The sequence below is a fragment of the Pezoporus wallicus genome, unplaced genomic scaffold (assembly GCF_028554395.1).
Source record: "Pezoporus wallicus isolate ANWC-B61680 ecotype Strahan unplaced genomic scaffold, APGP_CSIRO_Pwel_v1 scaffold_2584, whole genome shotgun sequence".
NCBI lineage: Eukaryota > Metazoa > Chordata > Aves > Psittaciformes > Psittacidae > Pezoporus > Pezoporus wallicus.
The window spans coordinates 5,441,718-5,466,997 of NW_026642851.1; the positions used below are offsets into that span (position 1 = coordinate 5,441,718).

Below are 25,280 nucleotides of genomic sequence, written 5' to 3' on the forward strand. Positions count from 1 at the left end.
ACAGACAAAGAAATCAAAATTAAAAGAGTATGTAGAATTGAACATGACCTATATAGAACTGACAGATAAGGCTGAAGAAAGCAGTGATTTCTTAGAGGGAGAATAGAGGCAGAGAGGAGGGACAGAGCCAAATAGCACTCCACAGTGAAAGGGACAAACAGGAACATAAAGCCTGGAGCTATTAAAAAGGAGCAGTCTGAGGCAGTAGTCAAGCACACACCACCAGTTTCTTGTTAGAGGGGCTCAGAAAGTAAAGACTAATGAACATCACTAAAACCCAGCCACAGTGAACTCAGATCAGAGACGAGGTCAGCACTGCAAGATGTGAAGGGCAAGTGCCACACAGAAATCAGAGACTGTCTTTGAAGAGAATACCTAGGACAGAAGCTTTTGCACAACTGAGTACGAAAAATAAATGCTTGTGTTTTTAATTCTACAAATCAATGCCCTTTTTCCCGTAAGCTCCTCTTTTCAGCACCTATGGAGAAAGGCTATTCCACCAGAGGAACATCACATATCAACTTCATCAAGCCCGTATATCTGGGAAATACAAACCCCCTTAAATCAGAGAAATGCAATGTGGATAGAGAAGCTAACATTTGAAGATAGATAACTGCTACCCCATCATTTCATAACCTTGCACTACATACACATCCTCTACAAATATCCAATTCCATCAACTCCAAGCTGTCAGCAGGAACTAATGAACAGTAAAATACCCTCTGGCTCCTACTCAGTACTGCAGGACAGCTCTGAAGCAGTGCTGCACAACTCTGCCTTTGGCAAATGAGGGTGGACACATTCTTCTCTTACCAGTTTAGAACAAGCAGCCAAGGCCAGTAAGACACTGATGGGTACCTTTCATGTATCCTCTCCTACTGTTTACCTTTTCCAACTACTTGCATTTTCATATGAACTTTTTTTTTCTGTTTCTATCTTATTTGCTTTTCCCTAGTGCACACCTTACAGCATTAGAAGTTGTCACAAAGCACAACTTCTGCTATTTAGCTCCCTGGCAATGGAAAAAGGAAAAAAAAAAAAAGCACAATTTGACAGATTACAGCACAGCAGAACCCCAGTCACAAGCTGGGGCCCTCATGCATTACTGCTATTTACAGATATTTAATAGCCAAGCAAGAAGTTACAGCAGTGGTAGGCAGTGTAAGCCCAGCATCTGCCTCCTGCAAGTACTGAGAGCCAAACAATGAGACATTTGTTCCAAACTCACACAGCAAGGCAAAAACAACTGTATAGCAGCCACCATTCTTCTGAACAGAAGCCAGTAAGATGATTTTATTTTTTCCTTTCCCCCAATGAGTTCATAAAATGTTTATAATGATAATAATAATTCATTAGTTATTGCAGAGATCCATGCGATCTGGATGCACAGTTACTCAAAAAGCAGCTGCAGTGGGCCTGGGCTGATTGTGAAGAACAGGCGCGTAGCCTGCTCACTGCTGGAAGTTCCACCACACCAGCCCATGCTGAAGAAACTGCAATGTAGGATTCCCAGTGGTCAGAAAGACAACATGACAGGTTCTTCTCAGTCTGGATGCAATGTGTCAAAAAGAACACAAGCGACTGCCCAGCCACTGCAGCACTTAGTAGCCATGAGATACCACTACCATGGCTGTCAAGCTAACCAGGCATCCCTCAAGTAGGATGTAACACAGAAACATACTGTTGTAGCAACAGCCCCGCCTGTGAACGTCCCTGCATGGTAGTAAAGGCCATTGAAACGCCCTATTCCACCTACACATTCAGCATATCTCTCCAGAATCCACTGACCAACCAAATCCTCCTCAATCACTTCTAATTGGGATTAAGAATCTGGGAGAAGAGCAAGACATAAGGATTACAGTATTTCAGAAGCCAAAATGCAGCTGTATTTCAAGCAGCTGGAAGAACAGGTTGAAACACTGCCAAGTTATCAGAGACAAATAACTCATGAGTAAAACACCCAGGTAATACAACCTTTATAATGCACAGCTGGAAATACTGATCAGAAGTTCAAGTGAATCTGACAAAGCATAAAATGTCTTCAGAACTGCCACAAGAATGGACAGCCTCCAGAAACAAGAATCATGAAACAACCAAGCCTTTAACACAACTCCCTGATGAACTAGTCATCTCAATACTTTGGCCTAAGTGTGCTCCTTGCTCTAAGGGAAGCATAGGAACATGATGAGGAGGAGACATTTTCATCTCTTCTGAAAGTCAAGGTGGTTATAACCTTGAAAAATGACAGTGCATTAGTTCCAAACTGACTAGTAAGAATCCAGGAGCAGTCAGAAACCAAGGACTTACTATCACCACCAAAGTGAAGAGCCTACTTATTAGTATTATGATCTATTATCATTTTGGAAGTATATTTTATTTTTCTTTGGTCATCAAGCATCAATATAGAATCACACAAGCTCCAGCACAAAGCACCACTGAGTCGGGAAAAAGAAATCAAAATACACAGAATTTACCAGTTCTGGGTAAATACACCTGATTCAACATCTGGCCAGTTTTTAGGGTAACTTAACTACCTCTGGAACCCTACTTAACAGATAAAAAGCTCTCCATTTTAATGTTACACATATTTGTGGTTTTAGAAAGGATAATTTCAATAGTTTCGAAGGCACTATCACAGACTAAAGGCTGAATTGTCTTGAGCTACTAGAATAGGAGAAAAAAATTTCTGAGTGGTACAGGTTTATGTAAAAGATCTAAAAGTCAGCATTTCAAGACGTGAAGAGCAAGTGCCACATAGCAATGAGACTATCTTTGAAGAGAATAGTGCCACATAGCAATGAGACTGTCTTTGAAGAGAATACAATCATAGAAATCACCTAGCTTGGAAAATACCTTTAAGATCATCAACTCCAACAATCTCTCCAGCACTGCCAAGTCCACCACTAAGCCATGTCACTGAGGGCCTCATCTACAAAGTTTCTGAACACTCCCAGGGACGGTGATTCCACCACTGCCCTGGGCAGCTGGTTCCAATGCCTGATCACCCTCTCAGTGAAGAAACTGTCCCTAATATCCAATCTAAACCTCTGCTGGCACAGCTTGAGGCCATTTCCTCTTGTCCTATCGCTTGTTACTTGGGAGAAGAGACTGACCCCTACTACAACCTCTTTCTGGTAGCTGTGGAGAGCAATGAGGTCTCCCCTGAGCCTTCCCTTCTCCAGACTAAACAGTTCCCTTGGCTGTTCCTCATCGCACTTGTGCTTCAGATCCTTCACCAGCTTTGTTGCCCTTCTCTGGACCTGGTCCAGCACCTCAATGTCTCTCCTGTAGTGAGGGGTCCAGATCTGAACATAGTATTTGAGGTGCAGCCTCACAAGTGCTGAGTGCAAGGGGATGATCACTACCCTGGTACTCCTAAGCACACTATTTCCGATACACTCCAGGTTGCTCTTGGCCACCTGGGCACAAGCTGGCTCATAGTCAGTTGGCTGCCAAGGAGCACCCCCAGGCCCTTTTCCACTGAGCAGCTTTCCAGTCACTCTTCCCCAGGCCTGTAGCATTGCATGTGGTTGTTGTGGCCCAAATGCAGGACCAAGCACTTTGCCTTGTTCAACCTCGTACCACTGGCCCCTGCTCCTTGATCCAGCCTGTCCAGATCCCTGTGCAGAGGTTTCCTACCCTTCAGCAGATCAACACTCCCAGCCAACTTGGTGTTATCTGCAAAATTACTCGCTTCCCTCGTCCAGATCATCAATGAAGATATTAAACAACACTGGCCCTAACACCAAGCCCTGAGGGACACCACTACTGACTGGTCACCAACTAGATGGGACACCATTTACCACCACTCTTTGGGCTCGGCGATCCAGCCAGCTTCCAACCCAGCCAAAAATCTACAATCCACGCCATGAGCAGCCAATTTCTCCAGAATGCTGTCGGAGACAGTGTCAAAGGTTAAGTCCATACAGACAGTGTCCACAGCCTTTCCCTCATCAACCAGGCAGGTCACCTTATCATAGAAGGAGATCAGGTTGGTCAAGAAGGACATGCCCTTCATGACCCCAAGCTGACTGAGCCCGATTCCTCCGTTTTCCTGTAAATGCTTTGTGATCTCACTTAGGATCATCTGCTCCATGACCTTTCCCGGCACTGAGGTCAGGCTGACAGACCTGTAGTTTCCAGGGTTCTTCCTTCCTGCCCTTTTTACAGCGAGGCATCACACTGGCCAACCCACAATCTTGACCCTGAATACCTATAATAGAAGTTTTACACAACTGACTAAGAAAAAGAAATGCTTATGTTTATAATTGTACAAATCAATGCCCTTTTTCCTGTAAGCTCCTCTTTTCTGCACCTATGGAGAAAGGCTATACCTTCACACAAACATCACGTATCACTAAATCAAGCCCCTGTATGTGGGCAATACAAACCCCCTTAAAGCAGAGAAATATTAAAAATCAACTTTTTCTGAGAAAATTTGAAATTTGTATGAACTCCTGGTAATAGTATGCAAATACCATGAAAATTACAGGAAAAAAAAGAAAAAGACCAGAAGCCCGTGATGCTTAATTAAAGGTTTCAACAGATTGTTTAAAAATTTTGAAAAAGGAAGTACACGTACTCACACACTCAATTAATTCACATGCCTTCTATGTGCTAGCAAGGATTTATTTCAAATCTACTGCCATGAACAAGAAAGAATAAACACATCTGTGTATGTCTGCAAGCCAAAGCTGCTTTGAAACAAGTGAGCAGAAAAGAAGATGCAACTTCTGGTGTTATTTCAATAACTGCAGCAATCCAAGGACAAAATTGAAGCCAAGTACCCTGGATAACACATTAATTTCATAGAATAATGACCATTTATAAAGGACAATAACTTTAAGTTGTTCAAAGTACAGAGTACCATGCCATGAACGCATAACTGACAATGATGGAAAATGCATTACAGTTTTACTACTGAGGTAAGCTTTGATTCATACCATATGGTCTTACAAGACAAGCATGTGCGCACGGCTGCACATGTGTGCATGAATGTTGAGGTGTCCAACCCATAATTACATCCATCCCAGTTTTCTAGCAGAAGTAAACACTGAATTCATAGTTTTTCAGAGTCATTCAGGAAAGCTAATAATATTGTCTTGGAAACCTGGTAATTAAGTCAAACTGAAATAAATTAAGGTGTGACAGTAATGCCTACCATCAATATAATACCTAGTTATATAATACCTTTACAAGGCTTAAAAAAAAGCAACTCTAAAACCTAACAATCATACCAGTGGCTGAATAATTCATGACAAGGAAAGGGATCAATGGACATATCATTAAGTTATTTTCTCCTTCCCTATGCTGTTTAACATGGTATAAAACACGCAGTATTTTTATTACCCCCTTAGGCAAACAGGTCCTGTGAATGCAATACGTGGCTACCTCACAAAATCATGGGTCATCAGTCTGGGTTTAAAATTTAAAAAAGCTAAAGGAAATATTACACTAGGCACAGAGAGAACATCATTTACAAGCTCAGTTAGTTATCAGCAAACTTCTCTGAAGTCAACATTTATCTGCGTTGCCTTACTCTTTGAATTAAGATAATTGCTTCTTATGGTATTTTCTGCATTGTAACTACAGACAAGTACCGACTCTTTTAACAGCACTTTGGATTTGAAGCGTTTCATCCTCCTGATGCTTAAGAACATGAAATGAGATTCTCATGTTACTCACAACATCAAGCTTGTGAGTATGTTTGAAACACAGATTTGTTTACATGACTGCTTTTGAAAATGTAGGCTGTCTTCTGGCAGACTGAAATGAAGTTAAAAATTAAGATCAACTCCATAGGGAAGGGAAGGGGAGGAAAAGAGCAAGAGGAAAAGGAAAAAGCTTCTTAGTATTTGTAGCTGGAACACATTCAAACTTCATTTCCTACGGAGGAATTTTAACATGCCATTTTATCGTCTTCATGCTTGTCTTCCCCCTACCCCCAACTGCATACATATTTTTATACAATATATGTATTTTCAGAAACCAAGCTTGCCATCCATTTGGGGGATAGAAAGCAAGCTTGCCATATACATACTGGCTGTGTATCTACTTATTAAAAAAAATATCCTCAAATTTGAACATCGGTGTAGCAGGAGGGAGCTCTCTGCCTTCCCAGGAGGCCAAAAACCAGCCCAGACCGCTGACACACCACTGCGCTGCCCACTGCCAGGCAGCCTTCTGGCTTCATCCTTTTCACTCATGTAAATGTGACAAAGAAAAGCATGGGATGGCAAGAAAAGGGTGACTAAATCCAGAAATTATTTCATAAGGGTCCAAAGAAAAACTACCATGACTATCAGCAAATTTGTTAAAATCCCCCTAATCACTGAAGTAAAACTAGCATGAATTAAGACCTGATTCTTGTGTGGCCTTGGTTTACTTCCCAGCCCTGACTTAGACAATGTGCCATCTTGGTCACTGCTCTTTCTCTTTACTCTTTGACCTTATATTCTGCACAACATACGTATCTTCCTCATCCTGTGACTAGGGAGTACGCGACAAGTGTTTCCACAAAGATACATTCTTTTATTACTGTTAACTTTTATTATGTACTCAAGATGCTATAAAGAATAACTTAAGAGATGAAACTCAGCAAGAGAAAGTGCTATTCCTCTTGGCGAATGCATGCATCACCTCCTTTGGGTCGTTAAGAGATCTTCTGAATTTTAACGAGATTTGGAGTAATGAAGGCTGCACTTTGCTATCACCACAAAGACACACCAGAAAGGAAGCACTAATCAGCCCTGCAACCCAATACTGCCAGATACTATTTGTTTACAGCTAGTCCCCAGATGTACCAAAGCTCTTTCATGATGGACTATTTAAGAGCATATCCTTACTTACTGTATAGCAGTAGACAGAATGGCATAAAGAAAAGTGAGGCAATGAAATTTCTGCCTCATGTCAGCATCATGGTCAGGAAACACTACTATGCATCTGCTCTTCCTCCAATTCAATATACACCTTCTAGGAAATGCTAGAATCACCAGAGTTTTGTAAGGCACAGGCATGCAGATTAAGTAACACCTGAGAGCTTGGCCGTAAGAATTTGAGCTTCAATATTCTCCACCATGCAATTAGGCTAAGGTAAGGAAGGATGATATTTGATCAGTTCTTAGTGGCTAACTGATAAAAACCTTAATATCTGAATGCATCGGATATTAAAAAGAATCTTTGTGTGCAATCACCCATGTAAACAAAAATTCTCTGCTGCTCTGGAGGAATCCACAGGGCTATCACTTATTTATCAGAGAGTCCGATACACATCTTTTTGGATTCTTCTTCACCACAGATGAATTTACAAACGTATGGAGTAGCCACTTAAAAGCATGCATTAACTTGCACATGGGAATAACCATTACCTTTCTAGGACACTATCATGAACACTGCTCTACTCTCTGCTTGCAGCCCCTCACCCCTCAAAACCCAAGGATTTTTTCCATGCAGAAAGTTAGCTTGAGATATGGCACTGCTTCAGTCCCCTTTCTAATGAGAACATCTGCTGAGAGGGCTCACTTGGCTCTTTCGGCAGCAACAGTAAACCACACTTTAAAAACAGAGAGTGAGCAAGAATGTTACTGAAAGATTAACTGCAGACTCACAGGTAAAATTACTAATTAAAACAAGATCTCCAGCAAGATTTTGAACATAGCTGAAGAGTGCCAAGTAGTTTTCGTCGAGGTAAAGCTTCCCAGAGCAGACAGATAGCTACTCATATCTGATCTGAAGAAGGAAGTCCTTATCTAACCAAATGTCTAGAAAACTATTAGCTTTCATGAAGAATTCCAATGGTGTCATGGTGTCTTCCTTCAAAAACTGATTTTTTAAGTATTTTTACTAGTTTAATATTCCAAAGCCTGCTGCAGTTATAACTCAATAGCTTGCAGCAACAAGTAAACTTGAAATTCATCCCATTAGAAGCTCTTGCTCCTACTGCTTCAGGCTGCTGGAAGCAAGCAGATTTTCAATTTTCAGGTGGACTGCTAAGAACAATATTTACACTGAATAAGTTTTCTGCCATAGTTCCCTCTAAAAAGTTTTAACTAGCAGCATACGAAAGAATAATTGTCCTGGAAGAACAAAGGAAATTTTAACTTTTGAAGACAACAAATGTCTTCATATTAAAGTTTTAAAAGTAGGGAAAAAAGTCCCCACAGTCCCCATACACAGGCACTCTGCAAAACAACAAAAATACAGCTCCCATTTCGACCATCTGTGTTTCTGGCTCCTGTAAATCCTACATCATGAACCTAGAGACTGGTTCAAACTTAAGTTATTTGCCAGGACCTCAAATATAGCACCACATGCTGAAATAAACTGAGTTGCAAGAATACTCTGGGTGCTAGCAGTAAAGCTAAAAGAGCAATACAGTTACTGCTGTGCTTCACTGTGTCTTTAAACATTATTACCCCAAGTAGCTTTTTAAACTACTGTAATATTTGCCCAGGTCAGCATGCTGCTCAGCAGGTTTCAGAACATGCCAGGAACACAGTTCAAAGGGAGGCAAAGAGAGCGACTGCTGCTCCCATCTTGAGCCAATGCCACACATTGTGCAAACACAACACGGCGCCTGAACATGTTTATCACCTTGCTGCCCGGTGGCATGTTCCTGCCCTCACTGCCTCACCCCCTGCAGACCACCAGTCCTGTCTCCAGAGCTCCTGGACCACTTATTGCCCTAGCAATGCTTGCCCAACAGAAACATGAAACGGCCATGAACACTTCTTAGCAGACTTTCCTGCCTGTCTGCAGCAACCCCACTCCAAGCCTTTCATGTCACAAGAGGGCTAACGCAGGGACAGAAGGAGAAAGGGTAGGATAAGGAGTGAAAATTTCTTATCTCTCAGCAGACACCCTAATCTAGCAGACATCAACGCAGAAGAGCAGTAACTAAGGAAAGCAAGGCAATTACCTGGTGGAGAGTGGGAATTGCTCCGGCTAACAGGCAGGTCAGGGATGAGTGACCAGAAGCTATCAGGCGTCATACACTAACTATGCCAAATCGGGCATTCACAGCTAGCTGACAAAAGTTACTTTACCAGAATGCTATGCTGAGTGCCCAGAGCTGCCCTCAGCATTTCTATGGCATTTAAATAAGCTGAAGTGCATCTTTTCCTCTCAACCTATTTGGGACATCCAGACAGCAGAGAAAAGATGACTCAGATACTAACCCACCCATTACCCTACAACTGGGAGAAACACTGATGAATGCTGCATCCCATACCTCACTTAAGCAGAAACTGCGGGTGAAGCTCTTGTTTAAACTACAAGGCAGGGTACAAACTGAAGTACCTGAGGCAGGGACAAAAACCTGTCCCAGTGGAGACAGTCACAACTGAAAGAGTCTTAAATCATCTGCCATTGCCTCCCTTGGGACCTACACTGCAGATACTTCCTCAGACTCAGGTCACAGCTTGTCATTCAGAACTATATGCGTAACATATCATAGCTGCTCTGTTCTTAACTGTTCTATTCCATTCCATTCGGACACAAGTCAGGTTAAAGGTGGAAGGAGTATTTTATTTATTTATAAACAAAGTTATTTTACCTTAGTTTAGGTGAGGTTAATTTAGGTTAGTTTCAGTTAGTTAATTTTAGTCTAGCTTAGTTTAGATTCTATTTTTTTTTTTCTCAACCTCTTTCAGAGCTGATGCTCACAAGGATTAACCTGATGCCTATGTGCAGTCAGCAGCAGGCTGATGCATCCTTAAATCTAGCTTGAAAAAAACCTCTCTTGCAGCCTGACAAAGGAAAGCCATGGCAGGAGCGGTGCCATGGTGGTGCGAGAGCAGTGCAAGAAAGAACCCAGCCAGAATGGGCCGGGGAAACCTGACAAGGGGGGTGCTCAATGCAACAGAGAGAAACAGCAAGTCCCAGGGCCACGCTGAGGCCACCCTGGGAGTACAGAAGGCATCCTCCACCCAGATGCGGGGCATTAGGGCCACCTGCGTGGAGCAAGAGCAACTGCCTTTAGGACACCGTCACCCAAAGGAGCCCCATGAAGGGGCTCTGCTCAGCTGCAGAGGAGGCAAAAAACCCCGGGGATGCTTGCTAGTCCACCTGGGGGCAAAAAAGCCTTCCTCCCCCAGCTGCAGGACACGAGGGGCCGCCTTCGTGGAGCATGAGCACCAGGTGATAACAGAGCACCAGGACCAGAGGAGCCCTGACAAGGGGTCATGCTCAGTGCTCAGAGGAAGGCAAAAAACCCCCGGGGACCGGTGCCAATCTGCCCCGGGGGAAAATTCCTTCCTGACCCCAGTGCTGGCAATCGGCTACTCCCTGAGCACGTGAGCAAGACCTGCTCCCGCTCCATGGGCTGGTTATGCCTCTGAGGGGACAAGGGGACGCTGGCACTGCCTCTTTTGCCTCCACCTGGAGCCATCTCAGGGGCTCCCAAGAAGAGCAAAATGCCGCTGACCTGATGTAGCCTGGGAGCAAGAACCCTTTCAGTGCCTGGCGCTGCAGCTCTGAAGCACTGGTGGAAGGCACCGAGCTTTATAGTGCCCCAAAGCACTGTGATGCTGCGTTGCCGGGTGCTGGCACTATGACACAGGGGCGACAGGGACTCCGCAAGCCCTGCCTACCGCAGCCCTGCTGCTGCTGCCCCTTCACCCAGCATCCCTTGGAGAAAGGCCTTTGGGGTGCTGGCCCTGAGGCAGTGCCTGTGCCCAGGAGACCCAGGGGGATGTCCCTGCTCATGGCAGCCACACACTGGGCACCGCTGCGGGCTGTCCCTGTAAAGTAATACCTATGTCCAGACTGTATCTGTAAAGGCTTTTATTCCACGTACAGTCATTTGAGTGTGGCAATCCCAGAGGTGAAAGAAAGAATGGGGTTTTAGTTCCCTCTGCATGAACGCTGCAGAAAAGCAGAGAGCATACAGGATCTGCTCACCATCCCTCATCAATACACCGAGTGGCAGTTACTACTATGCTGCTTATGCTGAGGTCTTCTTCTTGGGAAGAAGAAAGAAACTCAGAAATCCCTTCTGCATTTCTCCCACAGGGTGTTTCGATACTTGCTCGTGTTTATTAACATTCATGTGTCTAGTTTGGGGGTTTACCTCTTGTATTGCTACTTGACCGCATCACTTGACTGCTGCCTAATTCCATGTTCCTGATAGCTAAATAAAGTGTTTTGATTCCAATTCGGTTTAAACTGGGTGGACTGAGCAGCTCTTCCCTACAGCACCCAAGAATAACAAGACACTGACTCAGCTCAGTTTTCGAAACTTCAGCAAAGTGTCGCGTAAGGGTTCTGTACAGAGGGCAGAGATTGAGAAACTGGCAACAAATCCCCCCAGCACATTTGTCCAGATCCTGGAAATGCAGAATGCCTGCTGGTCTCTCTCCCATAGGCTTATTTCTTGAGTGGTCTATCTGGGGGGAAAGGGACAGTCACGCAGTTTGCTACTGGAGATGTTGGTGTAGGCTGCAGAAGACAGCCCCGGCTGGGTTCCTATATGAAATGAGGGAGTTTTTTTGTCTGTCTGAACAAACTCTTCTTTTAGGCAAAACAACCATGTTTTTCCAACTAGACGGAAGTGCAGCAGGAGGGCCAGGAGACCTCCTGGGATGGATAAGGAGCTACTGAGGAAAATTCAAATGAAAAAAGAGGATTATAAAAAGTGGAAGCAAGGACAGGTGGCATGGGAAGAGTACAGGGATGATGTCAGGGAAGCTAGGGACCAGGTTAGGAAAGCTAAGGCCCAGTTAGAATTAAACTTGGCTACGGATGTTAAGGATAACAGGAAGGGATTCTATAGGTTCACTGCGAATAAAAAACAGACTAGTGAGAATGTAGGCCCCCTCAGGAAGCTCTCAGGAGAACTGGCTACACAGGATTTGGAGAAGGCTGAGGTTCTCAATGACTTCTTTGCCTCGGTCTTCACTGGCAAAGGCTCTGACCACACCACCCAAGTCTTGGAAGGCAGACGCAGGGACTGTGAGAATGAAGACCCTAGGCCCACTGTCGGAGAGGATCTGGTTCGAGACCATCTTAAAAATCTGAATGTGCACAAGTCCATGGGTTCTGATGAAATCCATCCACAGGTCCTGAAGGAGCTGGCGAATGAAGTTGCTAAGCCACTGCCCATTATATTTGAAAAATCATGGCAGTCAGGTGAAGTTCCCGATGACTGGAAAAAGGGAAATATAACCCCCATTGTCAAGAAGGGGAAAATGGATGACCCGGGGAATTACAGACCAGTCAGTCTCACCTCTGTGCCTGGCAAAATCTTGGAGCAGATTCTCCTGGAAGGCATGCTAAGGCACATGAAAATCAACAAGGTGCTTGGTGACAGCCAGCATGGCTTCACTAAGGGGAAATCCTGCTTGACCAATTTCGTGGTCTTCTATGATGGGGCTACAGCACTGATGGACAGGGGTTATCATCTACCTGGACTTGTGTAAAGCATTCGACGCTGTCCCACACAACATCCTTGTCTCTAAATTGGAGAGACATCAATTTGAGGATGGACCACTTGGTGGATAAAGAACAGGCTGGATGGCCGCAAACAAAGAGTAGTGGTCAATGGCTCAATGTCCAGCTGGAGACCAGTAACGAGTGGTGCCCCTCAGGGATCGGTGTTGGGACCGGTCTTGTTCAACATCTTTGTCACTGACATGGACAGTGGGATTGAGTGCACCCTCAGCAAGTTTGCCAATGACACCAAGCTGTGTGGTTCGGTTGATACCCTGGAGGGAAGGAATGCCATCCAGAGGGACCTTGACAGGCTTGTGAGGTGGGCTGATGCCAACCTCATGCAGTTTAACCATGACAAGTGCAAGGTCCTACACCTGGGTCGGAGCAATGCCAGGCACAGCAACAGGTTGGGCAGAGAAGAGATTCAGAGCAGCCCTGCAGAGAAGGACTTGGGGGTGTTGGTTGATGAGAAACTGAACAAGAGCCGGCTTCAGTGTGCGCTCGCAGCCCAGAAAGGCAACCGTATCCTGGGCTGCATCTAAAGGAGTGTGCCCAGCAGGTCGAAGGAGGTGATCCTGCCCCTCTACTCTGCTCTTGTGAGACCTCACCTGGAGTATTGTGTGCAGTTCTGGTGTCCTCAGCATAAAAAGGACATGGAACTGTTGGACCAAGTCCAGAGGAGGGCCATGAGGATGATGAGGGGACTGGAGCACCTCCTGTATGAAGACAGGCTGAGAAAGTTGGGGCTGTTCAGCCTGGAGAAGAGAAGGCTGAGTGGAGACCTCATAGCAGCCTTCCAGTATCTGAAGGGGACCTATAGGGATGCTGGGGAGAGATTCTTCACTAGGGACTAGTGATAGGACAAGGGGTAATGGGTTCAAACTTAAATAGGGGAAGTTTAAATTCGATATAAGGAGGAAGTTCTTTACTGTAAGGGTGGTGAGGCACTGGAACAGGTTGCCCAAGAAAGCTGTGGATGCTCCAACCCTGGCAGTGTTCAGGGCCGGGTTGGACAGAGCCTTGGTGCATGGTGACATGGTTTAGTGCGAGGTGCCCCTGCCCATGGCAGGGGGGTTGGAACTAGATGATCTTAAGGTCCTTTCCATCCCTAATTAACTATTCCATGATTCTACGTATGTCAGTGTCTGCCATTATTCACTGCTCTAATTCAGACTTCTTGTCGACGGTGGACAAATTAGTTTTCAAGAAGTTCTTCATGCCTTTTTTTGAGCAATGGGGTGGTATCGTATTTTCAGACAATAGCTATGTCCTTTGAGCAGTAACTTCTAAAAGTCAACTTTTTAAATGTCGTGTCCTGTATCTTATGTTACAGTTCTACAATTTCATCCTGCATCAACTGGCACTGCTGCCTTGAAATCCTTGTTTTCCTCTGTCTCCTCCTCTCAGCCCTTTCCTCCACATCAGCAACAGCATTTGTGTAATTCCCAAAGGGAAGTGATTCAGGTAAAGACTAAACTGGTGTATAGAGTTTTCAGTTGAATAACTTCCTTGATTTAGTTTACCACATTGCTTATAAGAATGCCAGTAAGAGAAAACAGACAAAGGTGAGAGTAACTGCAGCTTAATCCAGAATAAACTAACTCCTGGGAATACAAGGCTAATTAAAAATATGGCAAAAAACCATGCAGGCAAAAAACCATGCAGACAAGCCCAAACAGTTCTGCAAGCCTCCTGACTTGTTTCTAAACCCTTCTTTTTGTTTATCTACTCTTGGGAGTGAAAGACTTAGGCTCATAAGCATAATGTACAAAGACAAATGGTTTAGAAATGTAAATAGACAATAACTCAAACTTGCTTGAGTCCTGAGAAATGCAAGATAACCCAGCCAGGTAATCCAAGAGTGCGTGTGTGTGTGTTCCTTCACACAGCTTATTACATGGTACATATTCAGCAGCTCTGAGGCTGAGCCAGAGGGCAACACCAAGCTGATGAAACTTCCAGTTAAAAGTATCTGAGGGAGAATTCATCTGACTAAATGGGAGTACAAACAGCTTTGTCTAGGCTGCCATGTTAGTCAATGAATACCCACACAGCAGAGTCCACCTGATCAAACGCGCTTACTCCAGGTGACAGGAGTGACGCTTGGCTCCATTAACTGAAAAGATCAGATTTTCATGTCTGTAACAGGGCTGTGGATGACTAGCTAAGAGGTCATAGACACTCGCAGACTGCAGACCCAAGTTAGGCAGGACATCTCTCACCCGGGCTGACAGGTGCACACCCCTCACATGACAAGTTTTACATTCAGGTACCAAGTACAGACTGAGAGATGAGATGTTTGGATCTTAACCTTTCATTTTGAACAACTGTACACTGCATGCTAGAGTGCAGGAGAGCTGGACAAAACTGCTGATACATTAATTTCCTTCCAGCAGCAGTCCAAATATAGTGTCTACCTTCATTTGTTCTTTTTTTTTAATCAAGTCTCACAGCATCATTTGATAAATACTTGTTGCTGCATTAGTATACACCCTTTCTTATAAAGGATGAAAGAGACCTTTTTTCCAGTAATGATAATCCCAGCCACAAAGGTGGGATAAAACAAGAGGGAGCTCCCAACACTGCTATCACCTCTGTTAATTACTTCAAGAAGAAGAAAGGCCTTTTTGTTTTCTTTAACAAAGCAGGACTCTATTACTCTACCTCTTGTCTCAAAATTTAGTGACTGTCAAGGTAAGCTCACCTTTACTGTTAAGCATTGCTACTGTATTACACCTACCACACAATAGGTTCTCAGCACTTCTGCAGCCAGAACTTAAGAAAACTGAAAGTATTTTGCACCTTACTGGATTCAGCTCCTTTGTTGTCCCCAAGCCAAAAGGATGCTGCTACTTCCTTCCCCTGAGCTTTCCCCCACACTCCATTTCCTATTTCCTCCCTGCTAACAGCAGTTGCAGCTGTGTCTCCTTGAAGAAGCTTGGTTCCCACAGGGCAGAGAGGCTGAGGGTGGCCTCTATAAGAGTCATCACTAGTCCAGCAAGGTTTACATGTATCCCCTCTCCTGCCATGCGCTTTTGCCTCCCCACCCGAAAAATGACCATTACAGTAGCATAGCAGAGGTCTCATCATAGATTCCTACTTGGAGTGACAGGGAGCCTTCACCTCTTGGTGCATGAGGTATACAGATAATCCATAGACAGGATTTCACTCCCTAGCATGCCTCTGCAGCATGGCACAGGCAGTGACAGCTTACAGAACTGCAAAAGCTAAGAGCAGGAACAATTAAAAGATAGCTTTAGTGTTGGATTTCCAGGGACTTCTGTGCCTTGCCTGCAGAGACTGCTTCTACTCAAAACGTACTTTATATTGAAAGCAGTTCTGTTTAAATACACCCGATCTCCCAAGTAACTAGTGAGGGAGATAAATTTACAGACCATACTGTGTGTAAATTAATTTTTCCTTCAGATTGCCTCAAGATCCACTGCTCTTCAAGCTAGGAAAGAAGTGACACAGGTATATCTGAATCAGAATACTGGCATTTTACATGAAGTAAAAATGTAGCTCTAAGGTGAAATATATTTACATGCTGCTTCCAAGACCACAGACTCACCATTATATCAAATATGATTGTCTAAACATTTTAAAGTGAAAGATTCAATGCGCTTACTAAATGCAACAAGAAATTACAGTATGTTCATATTTTTACAAGTCTGTATTAACAACTATACAGGTATCTTTCCAGTTTCCCATAAAACTACAGATGGTGTTTGTAAAAAGCATGTGTGTAGTACTTATTACCCATGTGCAACAAACCTGATACTGTATTAACTGAAAACATAATGTAAACCAGCTCACAGGAAAATGTTTCTGGAATTTATGAAGGAATAAATAAGCAGCACTCAGCTCTCTTTAGTATTTCCCAAACCAAAATATTTTAGTGTATGTTATTAGTATTATATTTAGTATTATTAAATTCAGTTGTTCTAGTAAATACAACCCTTTACACAGGCTTCTTGCCTCCCTTATTTGTGCTTCCTGACAGGTAAATGATAAAACCACTGAGACCTGTGGGAGCAGCAGAATACCAACAGTGCAATTCTCTCAGGAGTTGCCTTTCTTCATATCTAAAACCAGAAATGATATGTACTGAAGGCAAGAGAAACTAATGCTACAAAAAAGTAGCATGCATAAGGTAATTGGTGTATAAGGTAACAAATACTGAAAGTGCACACTTTGATTTGATGCAAGCATTCCAAAGAGATTATTTAGTTTACCTATGGTTGATGGGAAAAGTTAACTATCTTCCTAATTATCAGCTCAAGATACACAACACAACTGTATTGATCAAACGTACTAATTTGAGATACGTGGAAAAGAAGGATCATTCCCAACCAGTCTGCTATCAACAGTCAAACTTCAAGAAGGGTTGTTAAGAAATGGCATTAAAGATGAACCACCAAGATGCCAGGTTCTGTGCATACCTACACTGGCATGACCTACGCACTGAATTTCCTTGCCATGCATTTTCCCCTCAGTTTTTATCACGCATCAAGACTATGGCACAGAAGACAAGAGACAGGACAAACTCGTGAAGTTTGTACAGGCAGTAGGCAGAATTACACCTTGGCTCCTTCATGCATCAAAACCACTGGAGATTTCTTAAGTTTTTCAACAAACCTAAATGCACAATCCTTCTTCCTCCCCAGCACGCAACTATATATACCCAGGTAATTCTGTTAAATTAAGAAGCATAGGGTAAAATTGCATTTCACTGATACCAGAAAGATCTCCTGTGGAGAGGGGACTGCTATCTGAAACCATTCACTTGGCCAGAAGTTGGCCCAGAAAGGAGCCATCCCTAAAACTTTAATGAACCAGGTTCCAGTCTCATGCAGTAAGAGGTGTCAGTGTGAGGTTTAAAAAAAAAAGACAAAAGGGAAGGGAGAAAGGTTGTTTCAACCTTTCTGTTAGGTGACACATGGTAATTAACACCATCTTAAGACACAAGTAGACAAATGACCACAGGGAAAGCCAGCATGTGAATCTGCTGTCATTTAACAAGTGTATACACATATTATTTAAGGTAAGCTGAATCATTTACTGGGAAGTATTACAAGTCAAAAGAGTAAACACAAATGTTTAGTAGAAAAAGACTGCAGTTAAAAACCCTCAGCTTACCCAGGTTGATTTACTCATCTGACTTGAGAGAAATCAGTTACTAGGCATTTTCAGGCATTAGTAGTTCAAAGTAAATAAGAAAAAGAAATCAGAAAAAAAAAAATTTACGCTTACCTGCATCTTGTAACAAACAAAACCAATGAATATCCCATCCTCATGGAGATTTTGCAACAGTATCTAGTACTAAGTAAACAATTTGCTCCTACACTAAAAGAAAACATCATCTTTTGTGCTGTTTTAAATCACTTTATAGCTTCTACTCTTATGAGTCCATTTGTGGTCTCAATGAAATAAAAGTTCGCATTTGAAGGTCATTGGTAATTTGCAGCTGATCGAGATGAGGCAGTATGGCAGCACAAGATGAAAAAGAGAGACTATTTCTGCATCATCTAAACTGTATCATCATGGCTAAAACTGCAATTCAGGATAACCGGCTTAGGAAAAAAAGAAAACCCAACACAGGAACTTGTAGGCCTCCTCACAGCTGTTACTGTGCTGTCCAGAAAAGAAGCCTTCACAAAACATCCAGCTGAAATGGTTGCGAAATTAGCTTTTACAATCTCAAGTAATACAATGGCTGTTTGCAAGGCAGGCAAGCAATTCAAACAGCATCACTCGAGCATCAACCCTCCTGTCCTCCATGTGCACAGAAGGAGAAAATACTGCAGATTCCAACTAAGAAGCAACAGCTGAACTTTTATCCACCATTGTACTAGGAAAAAAAAGTATCTGCCTGATCTCACTCTGGGATTACAAAGCTGATATCCTGAGCATATTCACCTACTAGTAGTATAGTCCTTGAAGTGGCTGCTATTTATTTCTCAAATTATACTTTGTTATTCCTAACTTCTTCGAACAACTATCAAAATCTGAAGATCAACCAACACATGATGTAAAAACAATACCAAAGTCATACTGGACTTCTGAACTACACCACAATATCCTATTTTTTTTCCTAGAAGAGCCTCCATAGCATCTACAAATGAGGTGGCCTCATCTACTGTGAAGCAAAGTTTACAGATGACAAATTTAACCCCTTCTAACATTACACCCATTTTGCTTACATTCCCCCAGGTTAGTGTTACTTCTTCACATAACTCTTACATTACTATTTGCCAAAGCTCCCTAAGTTTAAAAGGGATCAATTCATATAAAGAAAACTCACTTGTGTCTTTTGTTTGTACCCATCAGACAAGTCACCAGTCTAGGAATGCATTTAAAGGTTGGTTTGGCTTTTTGTTACAATTAAAATTTCTACACATTCATTTCAGTATTGAAACCAATTTAAGTTCTGGAATACTTGGTAGAACAATTAAAAACCAAACAAACCCCACAAAAAAAAACCCTCTCAAACCCATAAATTAGTCCTCACTTGAAACACTTGTCAGGTTTTCAGTATTTAAGAAGTTAAAGAGGTAAAGCTGTACCAATCCTAAAGTGTACCTTCATGGACTTTTAACCACCTCACTGCTGGGGCTCCAAGCACCAACAGTGACAAAAATGAACAACTCACGTGTGTGGAGGATTTTACCATATTAAAGACAGTAACTTACTGAAACTTAAAAGGTACCTCTGTGACCTTCAGAGGCCACGAAAGATCTGCATAATGAGTCAAATAAGGTAACAGCGTGCCAAAGTCATCCAATTCTCTAAATAGGGTGCTAACTGCAGAGCTTAATTACCAGTGCTTTTCGTATTCACGAATTACGTAATCAGCCTGGCAGAGCAGAGTTTGAGGCTGGGACTGTCTGAACATACGGCTGAGAGGAGCGAGAGAGAGAAACCCTCGATGCAAAGCATCACTCCTTACCCCTTCCTTAATCAGAACACCGACTACAGATCCCACTTTCAAATGTCTCCCAATGCAAGACCTATTTACTCGGTCTATTAACACAGGCATGGAACATCTTAACATATCATCTGTCCCATTTTGAGGAGGGCTTTCCGACTCAGTCTCTTCCAACTTGTCCAGCAATAAATATTGCAGCTGAACCAATTACTCCACGATGGCATCCTCTGCTTTTCTCACTTTCCAGCTTTATTCCAATCTCTTCATTTTTCACTACTGTCTTCCCAGCCACAAGGGGAAAGTAAGTCATCTGCAGACATCCCTGAACTTTGGCAATGGCCATTCACCTGTACCTACAACTATCACCAGGGTGCTAAAAGGGTAAGAGGGGAAAAAACAGTTGGTTTAGGTTTCACAGCTATTTAGCACTTACCCTGCTCAGTATCCTAGCAAGAAATGTGACTGGTACTAAAACACTTCTCTCCAAATGACGTTCACACCTGGTGATAAGGAATTTATTCAAGGCTACAAGCTGGTATGGCATAAACTTTCAAAAGAAAGACCTGTGGTAAGTAGATGGTAAGTACAGAATACACTTTGAGATTAGCTCTACATACCCACTTACCGATGTGCATGACAAAAAGTAAAGATTTGGCTCATAATTATACTTTGGAAAGTGATGCTATCTATGAAAGCTTCTATGTTCCTACACCAAAGATAAAATTAGACCATTCTATTTAGACAGAAATGTTCTCCATTCATAGATATAGCTACTATTACTTAAATAATCAGCTATCAGGCTTGATGTGGACATAGACAAGTTCTTCCACATACCATGAACTGAACTTGACAATACAAGATGAGATCAACAGGGCAGTTGAAAGGCACTAATTTGCCCAATATCTGACCACTTTGATCATATATAAGAAAAAGATTTTCCATATGACACAGAAAATAGATTTAACTATTACACTGGTATTTGAAGTGCTAACTTCAAGGGATGAACACAGTTCTATTTTTCTGACACCTGTATCAATACACACAGTATAGTCTCAAGTCTACTGGTCTCTGAGTTACAGTTTGGTACTTCTCATTCCAGAACCACTACTTTTTCGTCCTTAGGAAAAGGCAGAATCTGACACAACATTTGTTGTCAGACTGCCTAGTGTGGTAGGTTTTGCAACAAGATACCAATACTTTTTGAATACTCTGTAAAGAATTCATAGGCCTACCTAGATCTTATTACACCACAAACCTTACTTTACTATTCTGCAAACAAAACCATTAAAGTTCAAACGGTTACTTCTAATGTTTTCCTTCTTGTGGCAAGAATCACTTACTGATTCTTAACATGTGAGACAGGAAAGCTCAGAGGAAACTGGACATAAGCATACCCTTTGCACGGTGTATTTCTACCCAGCCACAGCAGGAAGAATGCTGCCAACTAACCCATCACCACGAAGGCTAAGCCAGCGTACGATCTCTCATCCTAGATGACGCATTTCACCTCTTGACAACGCATGCCACCCGGCTAACACTGACCATGAGGGGGATGCATTTCCTCCTAGCATGTTTCGTACCCTTAGGTAGTCAAGTTCTCTGCTTCCTAGCATAGCCGTGGTCCCGGCAGGCGTGTTGCTGCCACAGGATGCCTGTCAGAGCCAGGCGCGAGGAAGCTGAAGGAGGTGTGTCCTCCTGACCCTAAAAGCAAGGCCGAGGGCACGGGGAGCATCTCCCCACGCCGAGTTTCCATACGGGTAGAGGGCTGCAAGGCAGGTGCACCGAGCCGGCGAGGGGACGCCACACCATGGCACCTGTGAGGACCAGGGCCAGGACCCCGGCCCTGGAGGACCAGGAGGAAGACCAGGAGCAGCCTCAGGGGCTGCGGACTCCCCGGAGAGGGGTAGGGCACTGCCCCGCCGCGGCTTCTGCTCCCGCCCGGGTGACGGCGGAGGGGGAGGCCAGCCCTACCCAGCCGGGAAGCATCCCTCTCCAGCTACTGAGGGGGGCAACGGCCGCCCGGCGCCGTGACAGGCCCCCGCCCGGCAGGCGGGCAGCCCACCTCGCCGAACAAAAGGCCCGGCCAAGGCCCGGAAACGTCCCGGGGCGGCGGGCTGAGCCGCGCCACCAGCCCGGGGGGCGAACCCGCAGCCCGGTGTTCCCGCACTGCCAAGGACGGGGCCTGCGGCCGCTACTGCCGCTCAGCCCGCCTCTCACCCCCGCGTCGGGCCCCGCAGTGGGAGGGAAGGAGCCGGGATAGAGGGGCGCTATGCAACAGCTCCGGCGGCGCTAAGGGAGGGAGGGGGCAGCACAATGAGGCCAGCGGCAGCCCCGGCTCCTTCGCTTAACAAAAGCTCCTCAGCCGCAGGGCTGGCACCCGCCTCCGCCCGGGGCTGCCTCCACCACCCCGGGCCCGAGGGGCTCTGCAGCGGGCGGCGCCCCCGATGCGCCCCGCAGCCGGCGGGCGGTGGGAGCTGGATCTCGCATCGCCGTTCCCCCACAGCCAAATCCCCGGCCAGAAACCCCCCCCCCCCCCCCAAGTTTGCCGCCGCCCGCACAATGCAGCCCCCCACCGCCCCGGGGGCCGTCGCACAAAGCGGGCCAGTCCCGCCGTCCTTCCCGCACCGACCTTGAGCTGCCTCAGGCACCCCTAAGGTTTTGGTCACCGCCTTCCACACGTTGCAGCCCAGCAGGCAGAGGAGAAGCGCCGCCGATCTGCTCATTTCCACCCGCCGCCGCCAGCCGCCGCCAAGGAGGGAATAGCCGCCGGAGCTGCTGCCCGGAGGAGGAGGAGAAAGAGCCGCATCAGGGGCTGGCCCGCTCCGCGCCTCCCTCCATGTTGCCGTGCGCTGCCCCTCCTGCTTTCTCCGCCTGCTGCATTGTCGTCCCGCCGCTGCGCCCCGGCCGCCGCGTCCCGCGCTCTCCCCGCGGGCGAGCAGCGGGAGGGGAAGGAGACGCGGGGGCGCTGCGCGGCTGCCTGCCCAGCTGTATTTTCTATCCCCTGCACCGCTCACTTCTCCCCGCTCTCCCGGCAGCAGCAGCCAGGCTCCACCGCCCGCTCCTTAACCCTTTGCAGCATCCCCTGCCCCGCGCGGCGCGCCTGGCGGGACAGCGCCCCCTGCCGCCCGAGCCGCACCTAGCCCTGCCCTCCCGGCCCGCCGCGGGGCGGGGAGCTGCGGCTCCCCGGCGATCACCGGGGCCTGCAGGGCGGATTCACCTGCTGTCGCCGGCGTGCGTTCCCCCGCGACACCGGCTGTCGCCCGGGGAGCAGGCTTATGGCCCCGGCGGGCAGCGCGTGCCTCCGCCAGGTGGTACGGCTCTTACCTGCCGCGGGGGGCCGGGTCCCGCCTGGCTGCGCCCGCCGCCTGCTCTCTCTGCCTCTTTCCCCCTCAGCGGCTGCAAAATGGCCTCCTCGGTGGTGCTGTCCCCCGCTGCGGCGGCTCGCTCGCCTTCAGCCACAGCCCAGCGGGAGGGACGAGGGGGACGACGGACGTGGTGGCTATAATGGCACGGCTGAGACGTGTCGAGTCACAGGGTCCCCCGCGGCCCTGCTGCTGTGAGTGGCACCCGGCCTTGTCCCTGATGGTGGTGAGGTATTCAAGTCGTATTAAAAAATACAACCGAAGAGCAACAGAAAATGCATTTATCTACTGTTTTTATGCAAAACTGCTTAAAAAACGCTATTGCAAACTGCACAAGGAAGGCAAATTTTGAGGTTGAAATACTGGCATTAATGGCTGAGGTCAGCCCTGGCGCTTGAGGTAGACTGTGGCAGTGTGGTGGCCTCCCACTGTGTCACAGTACGGGGCAGGACAGAAGCGGCACTGCGGAAACTAGCCAGGGCACTGAAGTCTCCTTGAAGGCTTTGTCACTGGTGTGTTTTGCACCATTGTAAGAGCATCCCTTGGTGCACTGTTTTCCAGGCCAGCAGAGATAAAATACAAGGCCACATCCCTCACTCCTCTCTTCCTGAGCTCTGCTGAGCGTTATGCTTCCTCGAGGAGGGAGAACATGCGCTCCTCCTGCTTCCTCCAGAGCAGGGGTTGCTGCTACAGACAGCTATTATGGCAAGTCTTTACACAGCTGTGCAAAGCAAAGTCCCTGCCCTGCTGCCTCACAGATTTCCCACGATCTGCTCCCAAGCACCACCAGTGCTTCAGTTTGCCCATGAGACTGAAGTTTGTATACCTACAAGTTCAGTCTCACAAAAGTGTCTTAAAGCTTCAGGTTTTATTTATAACATCTGTTTTTTAATAAAAATTTGCCATAAAAATGCAATGGGCTGTACATTTATTTTTAGAAAACAGTTTACTTTGTCACTTCAGTATTTGACCAGGGTAGGTATACCACAAGCTACAGGTTGTTCATTTTATGAATTTTATTAAATTCTTGTGCCCCAGAAGTGTTAAAACTCATTTTCTGCTTTATTTTTAGAGATGCTCCAGTAGGTACAATGTATTTCACTTTGGTTTTATCATTGAGTTGTTCAAATACACTTTCTGAGAGTTAATAAATACAGCATAGACGCTGCAACTTTATCTTTTTATCCTGAGAATCTGGAGGAATTGCTTGTAAAACTTGGTCCTAGAAGAAAAGTAGGTACAAAAAGGCCATTCAGTTCAAAGAGGAAACCAAATGAGCAAGTACAGATCATCTGATCTTACTCCTGTTTGTCATAAAACAAACATTTCTATATTGTAAACTCATGCCATGTCAAAACAGTTATCGTCTACCACGCATGGTCTGAAGAGTCTACTGGATTTATACTAAAGCTGATTGGAGTTTAGGGCCTGTTAGTGACTGTGAGGCAACTCCTTCCTAAAGAAAGGTTAGCCATGTGGCAAATAATCACACATTAGCATACATAAGATGAGCTCATAGCTAGAAACTTACATAAAATTTATTTCTGTCCATAAGGAAAGCTAGAGCAATTTGTTACAAGTAGGAGTATGCATTTTCCCGAATATAGTTGTATTACTTCTGTAGAAAACAGATACCAGGGACCTTGCAACATCAGTGGATAACACAATGATTTGAGCTGGAAAAGAAATTAAATACTGCCTTGAGATGTTTCCTAAATCGTACTACAAACTACAGGCATATGAAACATTGACTTTTTGTTGTTGCCTTTTTCCTTCACAGAAAAAAGAGTATTAGTCGGAGCCACTCTCCGTAGCACCTTCCTCTCTCCTGTGGCTGTGCACTGGGAACTATCACATCTCAATGGAGCTACAGACTGCATTGGTCTTCCTATGTTGATTTGCTACCTAGCTTGAGTAAACTGCCTTAAAGTTATGAAAGCCAGCTGGGCTTATTGGGCTGGTGGTCTCATAGCTTTTAGGTTTTATTTATCCTGGGAAATATAGTTCACCTATGTGGATTCCATGACTAAGAGGTATCATCATATGACATCTCCCAGTTGACAAAAGCCAATGAAACACGAAGAAAAGATCAAAGCTTTTCTGAAATTGGTTATTCACAAATCTTTTTAAAATTACATATAAGTTAATGTCTAGATCTTAGTGTTACAATATCTCATCTAAAACCATGGCAGAGAATGAAAAGAAAACCAATAGCTTTTCATCATATTCTCATAAATATTTTGACCTACTAAGGTGAGATGTGAATACCTGATCCTAAATAAACTATGCAGATTTTGAAAACACAAGCTATATATACCACACACTCCCTGCATTAGCCTTCTTTTATTTCAGCCCAGATATAGACTATGCTCGGTAAACAGAGTTTGTCTCCTTCCTGAATAAGCTAAATTTATATATATAATTATGTGGTAGCACTTTCATAAATGCACCCACTCATGTCCTGAAACTGAGCTATTCCTCCGAAGAGCTTCTCTTGAAACACTGTTCTGCCTTGCTTCAGTGAGCACTGAAGTATCTAGGGCTGACATACTGGTAATGCC

General features: G+C 45.0%; 1 protein-coding gene and 1 long non-coding RNA gene across 4 annotated transcripts in view; both read right to left on the reverse strand.

Moving 5' to 3' along the window:
• The window catches only part of FAM171A1 (family with sequence similarity 171 member A1), a 96,115-nt gene extending 73,154 nt beyond the window's left edge, over nt 1-22,961 (reverse strand). Inside the window, exons 1-2 of one of the 3 annotated variants that reach the window (XM_057432505.1) lie at nt 22,682-22,961; nt 21,987-22,132 (exon numbers count right to left, since the gene is read on the reverse strand). In XM_057432505.1, coding sequence (XP_057288488.1) covers nt 21,987-22,080 — 94 coding nt within the window. In that variant the 5' untranslated portion in view covers nt 22,081-22,132; nt 22,682-22,961. Of the gene's footprint in view, nt 1-21,986; nt 22,464-22,681 lie in introns of those variants that run through there. The other 2 variants (XM_057432506.1, XM_057432507.1) reach the window with 2 other exon arrangements.
• Nucleotides 22,962-23,646: 685 nt separating this feature from the next.
• LOC130611623 (uncharacterized) lies at nt 23,647-24,467 on the reverse strand. The gene is made up of 2 exons (XR_008975275.1): nt 24,251-24,467; nt 23,647-23,941 (listed from the first exon to the last, which is right to left on the reverse strand). It is a non-coding gene; the product is annotated as an uncharacterized LOC130611623 (long non-coding RNA).
• Nucleotides 24,468-25,280: the final 813 nt, after the last annotated feature.